This window comes from Branchiostoma floridae, chromosome 7 (genome assembly GCF_000003815.2).
Source record: "Branchiostoma floridae strain S238N-H82 chromosome 7, Bfl_VNyyK, whole genome shotgun sequence".
NCBI classification, from domain to species: domain Eukaryota; kingdom Metazoa; phylum Chordata; class Leptocardii; order Amphioxiformes; family Branchiostomatidae; genus Branchiostoma; species Branchiostoma floridae.
This window is the reverse complement of record NC_049985.1, coordinates 16,389,168-16,399,815: the sequence shown is the minus strand read 5'-3', so window position 1 is coordinate 16,399,815 and position 10,648 is coordinate 16,389,168. Positions and strand designations below refer to the sequence as shown.

General features: G+C 40.5%; 1 protein-coding gene across 1 annotated transcript in view; it reads left to right on the top strand.

The window, feature by feature from the left end:
- Positions 1 to 8,897, top strand: part of LOC118419451 (LON peptidase N-terminal domain and RING finger protein 1-like) — an 11,946-nt gene extending 3,049 nt beyond the window's left edge. The window contains exons 2-11 of the mRNA XM_035825826.1: positions 95 to 213; positions 917 to 1,039; positions 1,482 to 1,737; positions 2,140 to 2,256; positions 3,169 to 3,273; positions 4,304 to 4,385; positions 4,674 to 4,788; positions 5,220 to 5,341; positions 5,674 to 5,832; positions 6,230 to 8,897. Coding sequence (XP_035681719.1) covers positions 95 to 213; positions 917 to 1,039; positions 1,482 to 1,737; positions 2,140 to 2,256; positions 3,169 to 3,273; positions 4,304 to 4,385; positions 4,674 to 4,788; positions 5,220 to 5,341; positions 5,674 to 5,832; positions 6,230 to 6,695 — 1,664 coding nt within the window. The 3' untranslated portion in view covers positions 6,696 to 8,897. The remainder of the gene's footprint in view (positions 1 to 94; positions 214 to 916; positions 1,040 to 1,481; positions 1,738 to 2,139; positions 2,257 to 3,168; positions 3,274 to 4,303; positions 4,386 to 4,673; positions 4,789 to 5,219; positions 5,342 to 5,673; positions 5,833 to 6,229) is intronic.
- Positions 8,898 to 10,648: the final 1,751 nt, after the last annotated feature.

Below are 10,648 nucleotides of genomic sequence, written 5' to 3'. Positions count from 1 at the left end.
CATGGATTTAGAAAGATTGTTCGACCAGGAACATTCAAGTCATCTCATAGATTTTTAGTATATTAATCCCTATGATCCCTTTGTTTTTCTCCAGTTCCTGGTGACCCAATCCTGCACAGCAATCGCTCGCACGCCTACTCCAGTAACCATGAATGGTCTCTGGCGCTGAAAGATGCCCTCTTGGTGTGCCAACTAAGACCAGACTGGCCAAAGGTAAGACCATATCATTCGTTCATACTAGTATTACTATTGATAACCTATGGATAAATAATCATCTGGTGTATTTTGCCAGCCAGTAGGTACCCCAAGTATGAGTAATGAGGCTGTTTAACGTGGTCGAGGCACCTCCTCGAGCACGGGACCCCCGTTTTACGTCCCTCCCGGAAGACGATTTCGTGGAAAACTTCGTGAGGCTACAGCAATCCGGACGTCCTTGGTTGGTCCCCCATCCAAGCACTGTCCGGACCGCGCGTTGCTTAACTTCCGAGATCGAGGGATCGGGTGTACCAACGCGCCACGCGGCCGTAGTATACATAGAGGTTATATTTTTACTTTTAGGCAACTCTTGTATGTATGTATGTGTGTGTGCGTCTGTTATTGTTAATGTTGGCAAACAAGATACTCAAGAATGGCTGGACAGATTTTTTTCATACTTGGTGTGTTGGTCAATGGTGTGACTAAAAACTGGAAATTCAAATTGTAGATTTTTCCCCTCGTGGCTTTCCTTTGTACTGCTGCAGCAGAACTTAAAGTTTTGATATTTCATGTTCTTGACAAGGTATGGTCTTAACGTTTGGAAGGAAGATAGCTCGTATGTATGAGAAGAAATGACATTGACTTGAGCCTGGTAGCAGCTTGTCTAAATGTGGCTTGTGTGCTTTTGCAGGTTTCTAAATGGTTACTTTGTTCTTCACAGGGTCACTATAGAAAAGGCATGGCACTGATAGGAATGGACAGACAAGAAGAGGCCATGTCATGCTTCCTGCAGTGCCTGACTCTGGACCCTGATGTTAGACCTGCACAAGCAGAACTAGAAAAGGTAGGAATCTTGAAAACTTTATTGATACCAAACCTACTGGTGATATAATGGTCACTTGTTATACTCTGGTTCCTAGGGAGTACTACTAGCACATTCAGATTCTTGTTGATACTGTAAATTCAATTACTTAGTATTTTTGTGGTGAATTTATTTCCTTGTAGGAGGCAAAGGGAAATTTTGACAGTTAATTGAATAAATAAAGGAATAAACTTGCAATTGTAAGAATTCTGTAGTACGGTAGTTAGAAAGCAAGACATGTTTGCCATGTCATGAAAATCACCACAAAAGTTGCAAAATTTTCAGTATTCACTCTGCAACTGAACAAAATATGCTTACTGAAAATTCTTAGGAAGCATTTGTAAACCTTTGACTTGACTTAAGATATATGCTCTGTTACTGTGTATATCTGGATGAAGGTTTAACATGATCTGTTCTTCCCCAGCTCCTTCACAATCTGCTGTCCCCAACCAGCGAGCTTCCCCCTCTCCACCTGGGGAACAAGCTGTCAGCCCCCCCACCCCAGCCCACCCCCACCCCTTCACTCATCCATTCCCTGGCTGCTGCCTCTCTCAACGAGGCCTCCAGCGAGGAGAGTCCAATGGTCACCGATCAAATGGGGGGGAGCAGCATGGAAAGGAGAGGGTTGGATGAGCCTGGACCAAGTAGAGCTGCAAACGTGCACATGAGAAGTGTCACAGGTCAGTTCACTGTTTGTTTTAAAACTTAAAAAATTTAATTTTGATCTTTGTATGTATGACAATACTTACATATGATAATTGCATTTTGGACTGCATTGTTAGCAGCCAGGTACATGTAGCAGTGACACCTACATGTATGCTGCAGTGTTGAAAAGAACATGTCAGTGACAGACAGTAACTGAAACATTTATTGTGATTGTTAAAGTCATGATTGTGAATCCAGTGATTTTTCTACTGGATGAAAATCCAACCATTCATTTTAGAATTCCAAGCATTATGATTATAATATAGTGAGAGTAGTAGTGCAAGAAAAGCGTGGTTGTTGTAAATGGATTTACAAAAGAAAGGAAGGAAAGCAAGATCCATGACAAATTTTAAAATCAGTGGTCGTTTTTTTTCCAGAATGTTCTGATGAAGAGAGAATGGAGGAAGAGGAGTCCAGTAGCGACAGTGAGCTGGAGATGGGGAGAGGCAAGGGCAGGAGAAAAACACACAGTTTCAGTGATGGCAGGTTAAAAGGTAAGGCTTAAGTTCTTACTTCATCTCATGTATACATTTTTTGTACTTTACCAGACATGCTTTATGTCATAAGAAACGTATTAAGGTAACACAACTAAGTTAACTAACAGTAATTTCTACCTAAGTAACCTGATAGAGATGGTTGAATGTTAATGATAGCAGAGAAGGCTTTTGGAATTGTTAGTCTTTTTTTAGCAGATAACATGACGAAGCTTAAAAGTCATAGTATTGCAGATTTTGCTCAAGCATTGATAATTATGCCAGCTCTTACAGAGTCTAGCAGTTGTTATTGTCGATCCTTTCATGGTAGCGCAAATTACATGTATGATACAGTCGTCATGGCATAAATGATGTCATGGTAGCCATGGTGATAAGGCTTTCATTTAGCAAGAGTCCACTTAACCTAATAAATTTCTAATTAAAGCCAGTGCCTTTTGCAAGAAAAAGGCTTTTGAGTACTGTATTGTAGACTAGTTGAAGCAGAAAGGAATTTATTCCCAATTGACAGCCAGATGTAGAAAGCTTACAGTGTTGGTAATGATAGATGAAAATTGATATTAGTTTTGATTATTGTTACCTCAGAGCACCAGTCTTGCATTAGCGGCAACATAGTCTTCTTTTGGACACTGTCATTTCTGGCTCAATTAAAAATGGGAATAGGGATTTTAAATGTCATGAAACTAAGCCCATAGAGTTAGGTAGAATTGTGAGCATTTTTAGTTTGCTTTTTGTTCAACTTGCAGCTGTGTTATTGTAGTCTTAATGTTGGCCTTTTAGTCTTAGATATTATGTACTATATCAGTACACAGTGCCATTCATACAGCTAGAGACTACTAAACCACTGACCAATGAATGGACGTATCAATAAGATACATTGCTATGGGGCTTACATAGATGTGTGTTTCCCCGCAGCATGTGCCTCGGAACCTGTTCTGATGGAACAAGGGTGTGAAATGGACTTCAGAAAACGAGCCAACTCAGCCAGCTTGCCGCACAATAGCCCATCAGAGTCTGGAGGTGAGAATCCATTGACGTTGTAGCCCTGACCATTATGTAACATTCTACAGTCTACACAACCTCTGGTAGCATCTCAAATATTTAAACAGTTTTAAGGGGATATTACAGCAGTTACATATATGTCTTGGAGAGTAAAGTATGCGTCAATGCTTGATGGTAAGAAGACATTGAATTTTAAGTTGCAACCCTGACCTTTTAGCATCCACGTACAACATCTATAGTGGTTTAAAAATACTATTAATGCAGTTTGGTTAGTTGTGAGATCAAAGTATGCATTGATGTAAGGTGTTACGTAAATAGTGTGATGTGGCCTACGTGTGTTAACACAAGCGTTATGTAACGTTGTAAACTCTAAAGTCTAAAGGTTTACAGTGCTGAGGTCATAAAGATATAAATATGTGTACAAGGCCCCACCTTCTATATACCGGGTAGATAAGAAAAAAAACCTTTTGTACCAACTGTGATACCCCGGTAGTTCAGATCTTATCCATGGCCTTACCTCTATTTTAGCTATGGAAAGTCATAGTAAAAAAACTGTATGTGGTAAAATTTCAAAGTATTCTGTGTTTTTCATAAGACTATTATTTCCTACAATGAGAGAAAACACTACAATAATTGCGTCAAAGAAAGTCCCTACTTCTGTGCATCTGGGTCACCTTATTTGCATGCAAATATAAGTAGAAATGCAGACTGTCTTCTAAAGTTGGCTTCAGGATGGAAGAGATCATTGGTAGAGAAGATACACCACATGCATGACTAGAGCATTTAAGTATTGTTATCTAGTCTGATAATGCGTTAATAGCAAAGTATACAAGATAGTTATTAGCCAGCAATGATTAGACCAGAAACCTACCAAAGATTTTAAACACACCAGGGGTCACAATTCTAGACATTTGTGCAAATATACTGGTTGAAATTGTGTGAATAGGCAATTATTTTGTAGGGCGTTGGGTACATACATAGTATATGAAGATAAAAAGATAGTAGTATGACCTTTTCTGAATTACATGTACTCCTTATGGTTTTACAGGTGCCAAAGAAGCAGGGAAGCTGAAGGAGCCAACACCTGATCTTATTGATTCTGAGGACTTCGAATGCAGTCTTTGTATGAGGTGAGCAAAACAGTCCCTGATTCACCAAGAAGTGTTGAAGATAAACTTCGAACATGGACATGTACATTTGTATGGTCTTGAAACGTGTCTTTTTGAAGTATGGAAATCTGTAAATGCTTGAGCCAGATCTGTATGGTAGTCAGTACTTGGGGTGTGTTGTTACTTCACAAGAAAACTCATGTGGAAATGCCAGACTATCCAGATTACGTGACTGATTAGCATATGAACTACCGGTAGTAGGTGAAGGCCGGAGTAACAGCAGATAACACAACTGCCCTTGTTCTACAGGCTGTTCTACAATCCAGTCACTACCCCCTGTGGCCACTCCTTCTGCCGGGACTGCCTGCTGCGATGCCTGGACCATGACAACAAGTGCCCGCTGTGCAAGTTCTGTCTCAAAACTGTAAGTACCATTGAACTTTCATACATAACTGTATAGATACATATTACGAGATTGCTGAAGTGTTGGTATTCAGTTACATAACAAAGGCTGTGACGTACATTGTAAGCTGACTATTGTAAAAGTTTGGGAAAGGGCAAGCTTGAAAAAATTCCATGTTATGTCTACTCTAAATCTTCACTACAACCCTTTTTCATGCGGCGGACATAACAGAACAAAAACAATGTCCATGAGGCTAAGAAACAACAGTTATCTATAGTTTCAGCTTACATGTAAATTCAGTTTGTCTGCCGCGTGAAATAGATGTATAGGCAGCTTGTCTCTTGCTCTCTTCCAAATACATACTTAGCTCCTAGCTTGTCATCTTTATGCAAAAATATACAAGTCTCGTCAAGACTTGACTAACCAGAATCCACATCTCTCTGTTGCCACAGTACCTGGCAGAAAGGAGAGACAAGGTGACCGACACCATCGACAAGATCATCAAACATTTCCTGGGCAAGGATCATGTCAAGAGGCAAGCTATACAAGATGAGGAGGTGGCTGAACTGGCCAGGTAAGCACATTCATCCTCTACTGTTATAATAGCATTGCATGAAATACCCACTTGCAAACGCAACCACACTTTGCTTGGCATAACTTGGTTTTTAAACCCAAGTAGCGCAGTGCACAACTTGAAATTTTGCAGTTAGAACACCAACAGTCGGATATCTATAACAAAGTAGTATGGCACGTTCAAAGATGGTTTTATTTACTTGTAAGCCAATGTGAATCTGAAAAGTCATGTTTGTTGCATTTTTGTATGTGTAGCTAGGACATAGGTTTTAATGTATGTGTGAGTTAAGTGTTTGATTGTGCTAACAGGTACATGTATGTGCTATGTTACAGGCTGACGGAGCAGATGCCCATCTTCGTCTGCACCGTGGCGTATCCCACAGTGCCCTGCCCACTGCACATCTTCGAGCCCCGCTACCGGCTGATGTTGCGGCGCTGCCTGGAGACGGGAACGCGACAGTTCGGGATGTGCATCTACTCCCCAGATGGAGGGTAAGCATCTAATGTTACATTGGCTGTGAAAATTAACAGTAAGGTCCCCTTCGTATAAGTCATAGTGCAGAGACCAAAATTGGATTTGTGGTACCCTTGATGTTACAATTGGAAAATGATGCAAGATGTACAACTATGACATAAAAGACTTGGAAAAACAATTTCTTTATGAAATTCATGTTGTGGCTAATGTATTAAACCAGTCACATCCTTTAGTGGAATGGGATGCAGTTTAACCAATTGATGGGAACGTGTCAAGTAGTTCTCAGAATATCCCTGAAAAAAACTTGTGTAATCTCAAAGATTAAACAGAAGTGGCACCATTTGTATGTTAAGAAGCCTTTTGGAGTTTGTGTTTGATCATGTAATAATGCTCGTCCTTTTTGTCCACCCCCAGGTACATGGAACATGGTACAGTCCTAGAAATCCGCGATGTCAGCTTCATGCCCGACGGCCGGTCTGTGGTGGACACCGTCGGGAAGAGTCGCTTCAAGGTTCTGGACCGCGGCATGCGGGACGGGTACAACATCGCCAAGGTGGAACCCATGGAAGACGTGCGCGTAGAGGGCGAGGACAAGGCCGCGCTGGAGCGACTTAACGCGGCGGTTTACCAAGAGGCAACCAGCTGGGTGCAGAGCCTTCCCGGCAACACCATCGACCGAATACTGCAGCACTTCGGCAACATGCCCGACTGCGAGGCCGACCCACAGGCCAACCCGGACGGCCCGTCCTGGACATGGTGGCTCCTCGCCATCCTGCCAGTCGACCAGCGCATCCAGTACACCATCCTGGTGATGAACTCACTCAAGGACAGGCTGGAGGCCCTGCGCCGCATCCTGTCCTGTATCCGCGGGAGACAATGACTAGGCCTCGTGTGGAAGGTAGTGTTAGGAACAGCTGTGGCTGTCACCGCTGCTTTCATGGTAGCTTTCTGAATTAGTTGAAGTGCACACACTGTATATCATCCGGATTCCGGATCTAAATTCAACGTATATCACATTGGGAATTACAGGATAGTCTGGTATTATTCAGTCCCACATTTGAAAATTTAGAAAAACAAGTTTGAGAAATCTTTCCTATTTTGAGGAAAAATTCATGATTATGTGAAACTAGATCTATGAACTTTGTTACATGCAATAGTCTGCCTGGATTGAGCCTTACATACTCAGACAAAATGGTGGTTGAAAATTGTTGCATAAAACATGTTCTCTTAAAGAGCAAGCGAGCGTCACTAAAAAGAAGTGTTTCATTACGTTGCCTGCCGATTTGATATATATCAGGTCTCTGTGATGAAAATGTTGCCAAAGTATTGCAAGCAATATTGGCATAGAAGGGAAATGGTTCCTGTATTCACTTATATAGATTGAAGGATGATGACAACTATTGTGCTTCAGATTTCATGCAGTACCTTAAAACTCGTCTCTTCACAAAATGAGACCTTCGAAGGCTGGTTACAATAACACGTTTTGCTTGTATCTGTTCATGTTTCTTTCCAGACTCCCAGTGAAAAGTTAGTTCAGATACAAGCATTCCTATATCATTACAACATGCACATTCAGTTAGTATGTTTGATGACATAAATCATTATTTAAAGCAGTGAATTAGGGGCCTTTAAAGCATGTGTTGAGCAAGTATTATCATTATGTAATTTTATGGATAGAAGAGGTGTACTTTGTCACTAAAGCCTTGTGGCTTCACTGTAGATTGTCAGGGAAGTTGGTTTTTTACACAACTTATTACCTCTGTTGTAAAATATGGCACTAATTCTCACAGTCACAAAGGCAGTTGTTGGTGAATTTTAGTTACTACTAGTATATTTTTTGTGCTTGAATCTTATATCACCTATGTCGAGGGCACTCAGTCCTGAGATGCTTGGTTTTGAATTCCCCCTTATCAGGTGTTAGTAATCTTACAAACTGGAATGAATCAGAAGAAGAGAGAGGTTTAAATATCAGCAGGCAAAATCAGGAAGGAGAACTGGAAGGCAGAATGTTTGTCTCACATTGTAAACTACTGTTGCTGCTTCGTCTGGTGAGATTCTTACCAACGTGACCAAGTTGAGGTTCTCTTGTCACTAATAGTGTAAGTGTCACATGGCATCGTGTTGGCATGGTAAGGGTGTTTGGCCCTGAAGCTAGAGGTACTGGGTTGGAATCCCCTGACATGCCACCGATGTTGTGCCCTTGGGAAAGGCACTTGACATGACTTTCCTCACTCCACCCTGGTGTAAAAATGGGTACCTGACTTTGGTTGGGGAGGTAAAAGGCAGTGGAAGGAGAGGGATGGGCTCCGCCTTCCAATACTGTACCTAGACACAGTGGATAACAACCCACTGTCCCTACGGCCTCACAAGTGCTATCGAACTATCTTTACCTTTACCAAAGTCCCTCATTTGGCCTAATTTGTATCGCTCAATTTCTTGTATGTATTATTATTGACAAGTAATCAGTGCACATTATGATAATTATTATCACTATATCATACAAATTTCTTGATGCCACATTTGTCATGTTACTATTTGCAGGTGGTTTGTGCCTGAGAACCAGCACTTCTCTTTGCAATTATAAGATAAGCAGGAATGTGAACTGTAAATAAGATACTCTCATTTAAAAGGTGTACAATGTATGTGCTGCTTAAGTTATAGGTTGGTTAACAGGACGATTATTTTGCTACCAGAACTTTGTGTCATTGACATGTTAGTAAGCTATAGTGATTCACATGAAGTGTGAAGAAATCTTATTTTATATGACACTGTTGTACTAGTAAACTATAACTTAAAATTGAAAATCTAAAGAAAAAAATTATTTAAGTTACAGGTAGCACAATAATGCTGTATCAAAAAAGACACTGCAACGTCTGGTAAAATTGTCTTTGTACTTCGCACAATTAGTGTGTCCTTTTTGACTCAGCTTGAAAGAATAGTGTAGATAAAGGAGAAGGATCACATAATTATGTATAATGATTCTACTGGTAGTACAATGGGCTTTTTTTCTGTTCTTTGGTGGTGGTTTGAAACTCTGTCTAAAGCTGTACAGTGTCTGGAACCATTAAAAAAACTGACTGAATATGTTGTGTATATGGTCTCTCTCTCTCTAGTCTGTGTGGGAGGAATCTCCAAGCAGATTCCTCCGTGGCAAGACAGAAACATAAGCTGGGGAAGGACTTCAGCCGGCAGAGGGGTAAAAAATCTGTCTTGCCACAGAGGAATCTGCTTGGAGATTAGTGTGGGAGGGTGTATGGAAGAAATGAACACTGATATTCCAAAGGTATTATACTTAATATATTTTCACTAAAATGCAGTCATTTACGTTTTGCCCCTTATTCCATCATTAGCAAGGTCTGTAACTTACAAATACAATCATCAAATTTAAGGACTTGCTAAAGCCCGAGACGAGCAAGAATCAGCCGGAATGCCATGGGAATGAAAATTCTCTTCCTGGCAATGCATAGTGTGTTCCAGAAATTCTCACTGCATTCCAGCTATTTGTGCCCGTTCTTTTGGTTGGCCCGAAAGTTTTTGACATGTTAAAAACTGCCAAGGTGCATTCCAAGTGGAAAAGAATCAAATGGCATTCAAAGTGAATTCTAAGTGTATGCTATCTATTCTAACTGCAGTATGACCGCATTCTACGGCATTCCAACATAATTCGAAACATTCTTATCTCATTCGATTGAGAACCGAAACTGCAAGCCACTTCGAATCCTGTCAGAATGTGGCCAAAAGAATATGTGGAATGCAGTGAGAATTTCTAGAATACACTGATTTCACAGAAATAGAAAAAAAAGTTTTCATTCTGACGGCATTTTGGCTCATTCCTTCTTGTGTCAAGGGAATATAAGGTCCATTTGGAATTCCCACCCGAATGTGGCACAAATTTTGCAATTTTTTCATTCCGGCTGGTTCTGCTTGATTCCTGCTAATTTGGTTTCAGTGTGAAAGCCCTTTAAGTCTTAAACTTCCTTCTTATGCCTTGTCTCATGCCACCTAAGATGAAAACTCAAGTCACATTTGTGCAAATATAAAGTTGAATGGCCCTGTCTAACACAAATGGAACACTCTTTGATGATCTGATAACATGTCTGCGGGGAAATCTGATCAAAGATACATTAAATTTTGTACTTCAGTCAGTCTTCAAATCATAATGACGTGTGGGCGAGCAGGCTTAGAAGTCTATTATGAATCCAATTGGTGGTGGGCAGGGAGAATTAAATCTTCTAAGAACTATCAAACAGTTTGGAAGTGTCCATGATAAGGGTAACAGCAGACATGACTGTAAAACAATTAGTTTTATTGTGTTCGGGGAAGATTCCAGGGAAATGAGTACTAGATCCTAAAAATTTGATTTTACAGTATCCTACAAATTTTCATAATACTGGATTAGTGCCCTGTGCAAAATGGCATTTTAACATTCACACCCGCGTCAGGATTGTGTTGAATTTCGGACGAAATAGATCTATCTTGGCAAAAGTAAAACTTGGCCCCAAAAAGGAACATTGCTTATCCACATAACATTGGGTATCACACCTTGTTTCATTGCGTAAGGCCACAGCAAGTAAATTTTATGGATGACATCCTCTGCAGATTGCAAAAATAGTGCGATAGGGCGAAAAAAAAACAAGATGGGTGAAAAAAAACAAGATGGCTACATTTTCAAAAATAGGCACCATAAAGTTGTGATGAATGTTGTAACAAGAATTCAAGGGACAAAAAATGGTATCAGAGCCAACAAGGCATTCATTCCTGTATTCAAGACATACACTGGTGTGGTAAAAGTGACATTAGTGTGGTAGACTGGCATCACCAACAAAGTTGGTA